General features: G+C 35.1%; 1 protein-coding gene across 8 annotated transcripts in view; it reads left to right on the forward strand.

The window, feature by feature from the left end:
- Positions 1–12,578, forward strand: part of TMEM135 (transmembrane protein 135) — a 279,815-nt gene that overhangs the window by 196,451 nt on the left and 70,786 nt on the right. For all 8 annotated transcript variants that reach the window (XM_021062615.1, XM_021062616.1, XM_021062611.1 and 5 more), the window contains one exon: positions 8,323–8,369. In XM_021062615.1, coding sequence (XP_020918274.1) covers positions 8,323–8,369 — 47 coding nt within the window. The remainder of the gene's footprint in view (positions 1–8,322; positions 8,370–12,578) is intronic.

The raw sequence follows: 12,578 nt of genomic DNA on the forward strand, positions 1-12,578 counted from the left end.
CTGTAAAATTTACCAAAGTGTCAGTTCATCTTTTTTGCACTTTATTGACAAAGTTGTGTACCTATCCATACAACCTAATTTTAGAACGTATTCATCCCCCCGAAGAAATCTTATACCATGAGCAAATTTTCCCCATCACCCCTCACGCCTCTAGCTCTAGACATCCATTATTCTTCTTTCTGTAAAGAGATTTTTCTGTCCTAAAATTTCTTATAAATGGTATGATACAACTTGTGGCCTTTTGTAACTGGCTTCCTTCACTTAAATCATGTTTTTTTTGGCTTGTTTTTTCTGTGTTTTTTGCCACATCCCTAGTATGAGGAAGTTCTCGGGCCATGGACTGAACCCGTGCTGTAACAGCAACCCAAGTTACTGCAGTGACAGTGCCAAATCCTTAATCTGCTGCATCACAAAAGAACTCTACTTAATTTTTTTTTTTTGCTTTTTTTCTGGAAGTTCCCAGACTAGGGGTCGAATTGGACCTATAGCTGCTGGCCTACGGCACAGCCACAGCAACATGGGCTCTGAGCCACTTGTGTGACGTATACCATAGCTCGTGGCAAAGCCAGATCCTTAACCCACTGATGGGCCAGGGATCGAACCTACATCCTCATGGATACGAGGGGGATTCATTTCCACTGAGCCATGTTGGGAACTCCTAAATAATGTTTTTGAAGTTTATTTATGTTGTTGTATACCCTTCATTACTTTTTGAATTAAAAAAATTAAAGTGAAAATAGCAACTTCAAAATTACTTATTGTGTTTATATTATGAAATGGTTGTGAAATAGAAAATTACAGAGAAATTATTTTTCGTCAATAATTACCATTTCTTGGGAGTTCGCGTTGCGGCTCAGTGGTTAACGAATCCAACTAGGAACCATGAGGTTGCGGGTTTGATCCCTGGCCTCGTTCAGTGGGTTAAAGATCCAGCATTGCCGTGAGCTGTGGTGTAGGTTTCAGACGTGGCTTGGATCTGGCATTGCTGTGGCAGTGGCGTAGACTGACAGCTACAGCTCCAATTCGACCCCTAGCCTGGAAACCTCCGTATGCTGCGGTGCAGGCCTAGAAAAGACAAAAAGACCAAAAAAAAAAATTACCATTTCTTGAACTCCTTGATGTACTAGTCACTCTATTAGGCTTTATATCTCATTTAATGCTTACAATTATGTAATAGATAATATTGTATTGTTCCCATAAATGACTAAATTGTGATATAATTTTATGTTGATTTAGACTTAACAGCATAGAGTATAAAAATGGATGTGTGCAGATGCCAAGGTTAGAATATGTTAAGTGTGATAATACAATGCTCAGTGAAAATATCATTTGCACAGGTCTAATAGAACTTTTTTCAATCATGGAGATATTCTCTATCTGCTTTGCTGTATCCACTACCACATGTTGCTGTTGATTCCATGAAATATGGCTAGTGTGGATGAGGAACTGAGTTTAATATTATTTTTTTGATTAGTTTAAATTGAACAACCACATTTTGCTTCTGTCCACGACGTAATAACAGTAATCCTTACTCTTCCAATTGAAACAACCCAAACATGGGCAAAACTTATGCAGTGATTTTTATGATCGTGGACATTAGGAACTAAAGGTCAGAGATCCCTGAGAATTGGGACAGAAATGAAATAAGCCCATGGATATATGCTAGTTTACTGCCTTGAAAGACTTTCCAGGCATGGATCAAAGAGGAGGCATTCCTGCAAAGTCTAGAGGACTTTCTGAGTTGAAGAAACAGAGTGGAGAGTGAGAGCAGACCATGCTGGATGGAGTCCACTGAAGATTAGAACATACTCAACTGATTAGTGATTAGGGCATGAACATAAGGAAAACACCCCAGGTCAAAGAAAGAATGACCTGAAAGGCTTAGAGGTGCTTAATTGAATGCTTGGCACTTAAATAGCAGCGGGAATAGTATCTGTTCCTATCAGCCAGACTGGAAAATCTCAAGATTCATGTGGCATTGGGTAGAGTATGCATAAGGGTCTTATCTTAACAATGGGAGACAATTACCCCTAAGCTGAGCACTATTCCACTCTGTCTATCTTGAAAGCTCCTTCTTAAAGGATCAAACTGTTTCCAAAAAAATATGACCCAGAACAAAGCTCAAGAAGATTTATGGGAATACAAAATATCCAGCATCCACCAAGGTAAAATTCAAAACATCTGATATCCAACAAACATGACCAGGCATGCAATAAGAAACAAGATTTGACCTATAATGAAGAAATAATCAATTAATAGCAAACCCAAACTGACAAAGCTGTTAGAGTTAGCAGTCAATGGCATTAAAAAGAGCTGTTTTCAGTGATTTCTGTAGTTTCAGAAGAGTTAGAGACAGAGAAAGGGGGGAAATCCAAATCAAACTTCTAGTGATGATAGCTACGATGTATAAGATGGAAAATTTACTGGGTGGCATTAATGGCATATTATACATTCCGGAAGGAAATATTAGTGAACTTGAAGACATAATAATAGAAATGATCTGAAGTGATCTTTACTCCATGAAGAAGAGTAAGGAGAATTATTTTTTTACAAAAAGAAGAGAGAACATTAGTGAGTTGTGGGATAACTTCAGGTGGCCTACTGCATATTAGTTGGAGTTCCTAATCATTGTTGAAAATTTTTCAAATTTGATGAAAATGATAAACCCACAGAGTCAGGAAACTTAATGGAACCCTAGTACAAGAAACATGAAGAAGACTACTCCAAGGCACTTCATAATCAAATTGTAAGAAGATATTGAAGTGATGCTCATTGAGCCAATTGCTCAACTAAAATGTTCCATCAAACTAGAATGATGCCCAGTGAAATATCTTTGAAAACAAAGGTGAAATTTATTTTAGGCATGCATTTTTAAGAAAAAATGTTTAAAGTGTGGTTTCATAATATAGATAAGAGTATAATGGATGACAACAATAGCACAAAGGTCAGGAAGGGAGAAATGAAGTATATCACTGTTAAGATTCCATATTTATATGTTAAGTGGTATAGTATTACTTGAATGGAGACTATCAATTTAAAGATGTTTACTATAAACCCTTTAAACAAACAATGGAGAGAAAATGGAATCATACAAATATTTAGTTGATTCAAAAAAGTTAGAAAAGAAGAAACAAGAAACTACAGAAAAAAGCAAGATGATAGGTTTAATTCTGAACTTACCAATAATGTATTAAAATGTAAACAATCTAAATATGCCATTGAAGAGGTGGAGATTTTCAGATAGGATAAAAAAGCAAGAAACAAAAATATGATGCCCAAAGGCACTAAACTTCAAATATAAATACCCAGTCAGTTAAAAGTAGAATGGAAAACTAGCAGTAATCAAAAGAAAGCTTGTTACTGTCAGATTAAAATAGATTTCGGAGCAGAGAATATCATCAGAGAAGGTAATCTCATCATGATAAAGTAGACCTAATTCTAAATGTTTATATCCCTAATAACAGAGCTTCAAAATGTACCAAGGAAAAACATAGAACTACAGCGAGAGATTGTGAAGGCAACACCACAGTTATAGCAGGATATTTTGATAGATTCTCACAATAATTGATTGAACAAGTAGACAAAAAGTCAATAAGGCTTTAGAAGATTAGAACAACATTGTCGGCCAGCTTCACTCAACTGACATTTACTGTTTTTCTGCCCCACAACAGTAGAATTCATAATTTTTAAAAATATGTGTAGAATATTTACCAAACATACAGAATATATTCTGGGACATAAAAAATAAGTTTTGATAAATTTAGAAATAATCAAGTCACATAAAATACTTTCTGACCATGATAGAATCAAATAAGTCAGTGACAACAGAAAGATAGCTGAAAATCCCCAAATTTTTGGAAACCAAATAACACACTGCTAAGTCATGGATCATAGAACTGAGCAAAGCCAAATTAGAAAGTATTTTGAATGCAACAGAAATGAATTATCAACTAATTAAAATTAGTAGGATACAGCAGATCTTAGGGGTAAATTTATAGCGTTATACACCTATATTGAAAAAGGAAAAAAATCTTTAAAAAATCAGTGGCATATATTTCTACCTTTCAGGAACTAGGGGGAGTTCCCTTGTGGCACAGAGGGTTAAGGATCCAGCATCGTCCTGCACTGGCTCTGGTCTGGGAACTTCCACATGCTGTGGGTATGGCAATAAAAAAGAAACAGGAAAAAAACCCAAGGCAGGAGTTCCCATTGTGGCTCAGAAGGTTATGAACCCGAATAGTGCCCATGAGGATGTGGGTTCAATCCCTGGCCTCACTCAGTGGGTTAAGGATGTGGTGTTGCCATGAACTGTGGTGTAGGTTGTAGATTTGACTTGGATTCCATGTTACTGTGGCTGTGGTGTGGGCCAGCAGCTGCAGCTCCAATTTAACCCCTAGCCTGGGAACTACCGTATGCTGTGGGTATGGCCCTAAAAAAAAGAAAGAAAAAAACAGCCCAAGGCAAATAGAAAAAAGGAATGAATAAACGTTTAATTGAAATAATGAAATAGAAAACAGAGAAAAAGTAGAGAAAATCAATTAAACAAGTACCCATTCTTTGATAAAATTGATAGTTAATAAATTTATACTCAGGTGATCAAGAAAATAAGAAACAAACTACCAGTATTGAAAATGAGAGAGGTTATATCACTACAGATTCTTTTTTTTTTTTTTTTTTTTGCTTTTTAGGGCAGCATCGAAACATGTGGAGGTTCCCAGGCTAGGGGTCTAATCAGAGCTACAGCTGCTGGCGTACACCACAACCATAGCAACACCAGATCCAAGCCGTGTCTGTGACCTACACCACAGCTCATGGCAATACCGGATCCTTAACCCACTGAGCGAGGCCAGGGATCGAACCTGCAACCTCACAGTTCCTAGTCGGATGCGTTTCCACTGCACCACAGTGGGAAATCCACTACAGATTCTATGGATATTAAAATGATCGTAAAAATGCTGTTAAGAATTTTGGAGTGTGATGAATATGTTATATTGATTATGATGACGATTTTACAGGTACATATACCTATGTCAGAACTTAAAAAATTGTACAAAGGCAAGATTGAAATGATCGTTAAAAGCATATAATTCAGTGATGTTTTTGAAAAGTGATTTTGATTGTTTATGTATTTTGTTGGGTGGAGTCTAGTATATATTTTTTAAGTATACTGAGTATTATACTGGATGTATATAATGTAAACAAGCTTCTAGTCTAGTGAGATAGACATTGTGTACATCTAATAGCTTTGAGCTGTACTTGAAGTGAGAATAATACGGGAGCGCGAGAGTTGACACAGAGTTTCAGGGATTGAGCCTTGTTGGATGAGAAGCATTTCCCCTGTTAAGGAGGATGCAGTAGAGTGGATTACAGGAAACAGTGTTAACTAAAGAGCTGCAGGATGTGAGTGTTTAACACCTTATAAAATACGCTAGTAGCTATGAGAATTTTTTTCTATCGTTCATGCGTTTTTCTCCAGTGTCAAATTAGCAGCCACTGAACAAGTATTGGCTGAATAAATGAATTGGTGTTTGTGTTAAATCCAGCCACTCTACATTTGGGGTGCTGCCCTGATACTGGTTTTGTTTGTTTGTTTTTGCTTTTTAGGGCTGCACTTGCGGCATATGGAAGTTGCCGGCCTACACCACAGCCATCACCAAGGATCCAAGCCGCATCTGCAACCTGCACCCCAGCTCATGGCAACGACGGATCCTTAACCCACTGAGCAAGGCCGGGGATCGAACCCTCATCCTCATAGATAACTAGTCAGATTGTTTCCACTGCTCCACAATGGGAATTCTGCTTTGATAATGTCTTTTTAAATCAACAACCAAAGTTAAATTTGTTAGACGAAGATGAACTAAAATAGAATGGACCTCCTTTGAGCATTAGGAGCAAAAATGTTTAGACTTCCTTGAGCTGGGAAATAGCTAAAACAAAAGTTTTGCTTTTTTTTTTTAGTAACAATATTGATTAGATTTTATGTTACTGATGTTTTTAGATCTCATGACTGTGATGAAACAAAATCTTGAGTGATTTGCATATTCATTTAGAAAGTTTTGTCTGTAAGGGGAATAATGACTAGTGCAGGGAAAGAATGAAATACATTTGCCTAAAAGGGTTACAAAGATAGATAAGAAAATAAAAATTCGGTTTCATGATCTGTATTGTTGGCTGGCAAGTTAAATTGGATTTTAATTTATAATTGATTAATCAATAACTGAAGATTAATTTCCTATGCTTTAAGTTAAATTTTCAAAAACAGTGATATGAACCTTATGCAACATATATAGGACATACATAGGTTTGTGGGGTTTTTGGTTTTTTTGTAGGGTTTTTTGTTTTTGTTTTTGCTTTTTAAGGACTGCACCCTCGGCATATAGAGGTTCCCAGGCTAGGGGTCAAATTGGATCTGTAGCTGCTGGCCTACACTACAGCCACAGCAACGCCAGATCTGAGCTGCTTCTGTGACCTACACCACAGCTCACAGCAATGCCGGATCCTTAACCCACTGAGCAAGGCCAGGGATTGAACCCCCAACCTCATGGTTACTAGTCAGATTTGTTTCTGTTCTGCCAGAGTGGAAACTCCAGATAGGATATTTTTAATAGCAAGAGAGAATAGGAGAGGAAAGGGAGGAGAGAGGGAGGAGAAGAATGTGTGCTTGTTTATTAGAAAGATTTTATATATTTATGTATAAAGATTTTACATATTTTAATGTAAATATAAAAAATTAATAAAAGTAATGTTTGTTTCATAGTAGTTTACCCATCCTTTAAAAAAAAATCAATAGGAGTTCCTGTTGTAGCACAGTGGAAACGAGGCCTGACTGGTGTCCATGAGGATGCAGGTTCAATCCCTGGCCTCACCCAGTGGGTTAAGGATCTGGTGTTGCCGTGAGCTGTGGTGTAGGTCAGACTCGGCTCAGATTCTGTGTTGCTGTGGCTGTAGTGTAGGCTGGTGGCTATAGCTCGGATTTGACCCCTAGCCAGGGAACTTCCATGTGCCATGGTGTGGCCCTAAGAAGCAAAAAAAAAAAAAAAAAATTTTTTTAAATAATTTTTTTTTAAATACACACACACTATATATACTCAAACAAAACAATACAAAACAAAAATGCAACTCCTCCACTTCTCCCTACCACCCTCTGCCTCCTGCAACCACCAATCTGTTCTCTGTATCTGTGAGCTTGGTTTTCTTTTTCTCCTTCTCTCAGAAATCAGGGAATGTGATACCCATTCGCTTTGAGTTGGTAGGTTTTATATTTCCCAGTCATTCACATTATATTTATAATGCTTATCTTAAGCCAAGATGGCAAACCTCTCAAGCTTGATTTGTAATAGCAAAACGTTTATACTATGCTTAAGTTGATTATAAATTACATTGGAAATGGCTAAGGTACTTTCATACTGTTTTTGTTTTTGTGGTTCCTTCTGGTCAGTCTTTAACAGTTGAAGATTGTTCTTTTGTCATTTGTATATGATGTGAGGCTGTTGACAATCCTTTTGTTTAATTTACACTGTTATTGTTAACACAAGAACACATACACAACTTCTGTTTTACTGATTTAAAACAATTTTACAGAGATCCACTTTGTTGGCATAAACTAAGCTTTTGGTCAGAACTTGGGTTTTTGGATTCTTTCCATATACATCTTAGTATGTTGTGTTTAGTATGATGTGTTTCAAGGGAGCTTCTTTAATCCAGATTTATTTTGTGTTCTGAAGCTTGCTTTTAGAGGAATTTTTCTTTTTTAATAAGGAGTCTATATCCCATATAAGATGATTATAGTTTTAGGAGCTTTTCTTATTGATTAGAGTTGGTTGACAATTGTATTTTATATTTGAAAAAAACTTATCATCTTGATATAAAAGGTAATAAGCTTTATGGTTTTTGTTTGTTTGTTTTGCTGACTCCACTATATAAAAACCATTGCCTTATGTTCTTAGGTTACTTATTCTTAATTTAATTTTAAAAATTGGCTCTTCCTTTTGACCTCTTTTACCCTCTACCTGGTCTATATACATATAAACATATTATATTATATATGTGTGTGTGGGGGGTGTATATATACATATACACACAAATATGTATTGTTAAATGTACGTAATTTTATTCATTTACCTGTGTGTAAATATGTAGATCATTATTGCCTTAATATGATGTATCGAATGATAGAGAATGTGATATATGAATGACTAGTTTCACACATCTTTAGATTGTTTCAGGTACAAGATTTAATCGTGGGTATTTTGCTTTTGTGAGACACACAAATGATGATGCCAGTGTTCTTTTGCAAGTAACATTTCTTTTCTCCTTGCTTAGGTCCTTTTGTTCTGCATCACTGCTGCCATGTACATGTTCTTTTTCAGGTATGTTCTGTTATACTTACTTATTTTAATAGAAGAAATACTCTTCCTTTGTAATTTTAAAATCAACAGCATAACTAAAGTGTTTAGTATTCCCCACAAGTAGCTTGAGTTTTTGTTTGATTTGTTTTGTTTTCTGGAGTGGTCAGAGATAAGCTACTGCTCCTTAGTGAATAGAGAAAGGGCAGGAAGATTTGATTTTTTTTTTTTTTTTTTTTCGTATTCTCCTCATAAGTTCATCTTGGAAAGCTGAATATATAAATTAATAGTCCTCTGATCCTGATAAGTGAATTTTTGTGTTTTGTGGACCTGATTTTAGATATTCTTTTTTTTCAGTTTAAATACTCTAAACTGCTTTTATTTCATTTTAAAATTTAAACTATTCATGGATTTCACACCTCCACAGCATCTAACCACCTCAGCCAGGTCATAGTTTTTGACCGAATTCTTCATTTCTCTCATTCTGATTTTACATATTCTTCACTCTCCTTATAAAACGATTAGCATTTTAAGTTTAAATGTGAAAACAGTTGATGGTAGGACTTCATCTAGGTCTCCTGTGAAGGTGACCTAGCACCCTCATCACGGTCTAAGATGTGAAGTTCGTCCATGATGTCAGAGTTGGGTTTTTCCTTGACTCTGAGACTCTGCGGAATGTTAGGAGTGTCAGGCTGGCTTGAGACATTAATGCCAATAGAGATGATGTCTGTCATTGTCATGTAACCACAACAGTATGGGAAGAGAATTTTTGATTAGGAAGAGTCCTTTCCTTCATGATCTTCCTTTTAGGTAATACCAGTAACTCCTATTTGTCTCATTCTTACACTTACTTGAATAGACTCTTTTTTGAGTTTTCTGGACATAGGTAGAATGCAATTACAGCAAGAAGTACTAGGTTTTTAAAATTAAAATTTATACTTGATTGACAAAGGCAATTATGGATTTTAGTAAGAGGCATTTGGTAGATATCTTTATCTTTTTTGTTTAAGCTAAGTAAGACAATTTAACCATACCACAATTTTTAAACAACTAATTTCATGCCAGAACATTCTGAAAAATATTTGACAAGCATAATGATAGAATTTTAACTTCCTCTGACTTTATCAAAAATGTTATATGCAGATATAAAACGATGATGTTGCTATAATTATTCTTGTAAAGGGACAGCCACGCTGCTAGAAGGAAAAAAATTGGATGGAGTTTTTAAGGCGAAGAGGGCTTATTCATAATGGGATGCATAGTATTTTATGTCATTTATTAGTGAGTTGAAAAATCATTGTGGCTATCTGGGGGAGAGGGGTCTTTGTGTAATTTTTTGACCTACCATTTTAAGCATACTTTTCATATACATCTTTCAACTCCTGTGGGCTCTTTCTTATATTTTAATAATTGAGGGGTGTATTGGGGCATTTAAGAACAGTGACTCTTTCATCACTTTCCGAGGAATGTCTTAATTGTATTCAGACCCATTGTTAGGACAGTATTGCAGAAAGTTCACAGGGTTTATCTTTATATTCTATCTAGTCTGAAGATAAAGCCTATCTAGTGGGAGAAATGTAAAAACATAAAAGATTAAAAACTTAGAAACATATCTTTTGTTGACAGAAGGAAATAACAATATCAAGTAAAAATTTTATGTGTGTGAAAACTCCTAACAGATCAGGTAGTTAAATGAAACTGTCCTTCCCGACACGGCACTAAAGACAACATATTTCATCAACAGTTAGCATTGCTTAGTCATCAGAGGTTTTTGAGGTTTAAAAAACAAATCGTGTGTTGAATATAGTGATAATGCCCAACGTTAGGCATGGTCCTAGGAAATTGTACTTTGAAAACTGCTGCCATCAACCTAGTATTTTTGGTGTAGAAAGAAAATCAAGCCTATAAATATGTATTTTGGTGCAGAGCTACGGAACCTTTTCCTGTTTCAGTCACAAAGTCTAGGTTAAAAACAACAGTTTAAAATACTTTCCAGAAGGCTCAATACAAGGTTTTAGTGCCAAGATAAACATTTTCAATTTTCTGAGGGAAGGGGTTGTTTTTCTCCAAAAAGAAGCAATATCACCAAATTCCTAGTGTTCTTGGCAGACGTTAGTTTGAATAACTCAACAAAAGAGGTTTGGTAAATGGTAAAATAAGACCATTTATAAAGCACTGCAACCAAAGAAAACAATGTTATATGTTTGTCTGAACTCTAGCATGTGTTTGGAATGAACAAAAGTTAGTAGTTGGCAAGTCCAATTGCATTAGAATATTTTATTCTTAAAATTCAATTTTATTATAAATGTAGATATTTGAGGATATATTTATTCCATTTATTAATAATTATTTTAATTCTAATTGCATAAAATTATATAAGAAAATATCAAATGATATTGTCCCTATGACTCCACTTATGGTGACCTTTTTTGAGAAGAGGATAAGGGAAACATTTTATGTTAGAAATGAGTCAGCTTATGTTTTTCTTCTAACCCATATATGGGAAAAAGGGAAATGAGACCCCCTTTCAATAGTGAGAAAATGTGCCAGTTTTATTTTTTTAAAGAAAATACTTGAGGACGTAGTTCCATAAGTATTTTCTAAAAGTGGCATAGGATGTAGTGGTTATAGTATAAATTTACCTAAAAACCAACACAGTGTTCATAATATGGAAACCATGGTTACTGAAATGTATAATGAAAATATCTTACTTTTGCACAGCTCTTAAAAACTATTAGTTTTTTTTCGCATACATTATCTCGTACATGATGATCTTGATTTTTAATCTGTGCACCAAAAATAAAGCTTACATATTCAAATGGAATCCTGGGAACACTTCAGGGGCTTGGGTAGAAGGAAGGTAATATGTAAAGAGGGTTCCAGTTTTGTTGTAGTTCTTAGCAGCTGGGCATCCAGCCATCCAGCTGTCTATTGATATGAATTGAGGTACAGTATTTTGAAGAGTATTTGAAAGAAAAAGGCTCTTTGTACAACCCCAGTGGCCCTCTTCGCAATGGTTCTGCCTCCTTTGTTTAAGCATTTTATTATTTTGTATGTTACTATTGTAGCTTCACCTTTGGGCATGTCAGTCACTAATAGCTCAGGCTAAGCAGAAGTCATGGTTGAAAACTTGATAGAATATTTTGCCTAATGCATCTCTTTAAAGCATTTCTTTATTCCAAGTGTGTATTTGGTTTTTTTTTTTTTTTTTTTTTTTTGAAGTAAAAGGATTTATCATAATTATTGATTCGGGCTTGTTTAGAATCTTCCCAACAAGTCATGTGGAGGAAAGAAATGAGTTTCTTTGAACCACTAACTCTTTGTGGTTTTAACTGAGAAGTAAAGGAAAGATTCAACAACAAAGACACTACAACAAAACTATTGCACTTAATCCTGCTTACAAAAACAATGAAACATGTAATATTTTTAGCATTATTTTATTGGTTTTATTTTCAACACTAGCTATGTGTGTATGAAAAACACTAATATTTTAGAAAAATGAATTCTTTAAATAATTTAAAATAGTATCATAAAGCATATTATGACAACTTTGATTCCATTTAAATAGTATCATAAAGCATATTATGACACTAATATTTTAGAAAAATGAATTCTTTAAATAATTCCATTTAAAATAGTATCTTAAAGCATATTATGACAACTTTGATCCCATCATAGTGAGTACCTAACTAGAAATTCTTTCCACCTGCCTGTGCAAAGGCAGCAACAAGTCCAACAATTTGTTTAAACATGTAGATGGAAAGGCTCAGACTTACTGTCTTAGTAGATAATCTACAGACTATATCTATGACCGATTCACAATAGACATATCTTAATCTGCTATAAACTTTGGAAAGCATTGGATTTTCAGTTAGAATCAGTGCAAATTAAAGTTTATTGTGGTTCAAACATAGAGAATAGACTTGTGGTTGCCAAGGGGGACAGGGGAGGGAGTGGGATGGACCAGAAGTTTGGGGTTAGTAGATATAAACTATTACATTCAGAATGGATGGGCAATGAGGTCATCGTACAGGGAACTATATCCAGTCTCTTGGTGGAGATAGTGTAAGAAAGGGAGTGTGAGTATGTGTGTGTTTGTGTGTGTGTATGACTGGATCACTTTACTGTATAGCAGAAATTGGCACAACATTGTAAATCAACTATAATAAGAATATAAAGTTTATTGTGATTATGTTTTATACATATTTAGGAACAATATTGGTGACTGCTAGT

Source organism: Sus scrofa, chromosome 9 (genome assembly GCF_000003025.6).
Source record: "Sus scrofa isolate TJ Tabasco breed Duroc chromosome 9, Sscrofa11.1, whole genome shotgun sequence".
Classification (NCBI taxonomy): domain Eukaryota; kingdom Metazoa; phylum Chordata; class Mammalia; order Artiodactyla; family Suidae; genus Sus; species Sus scrofa.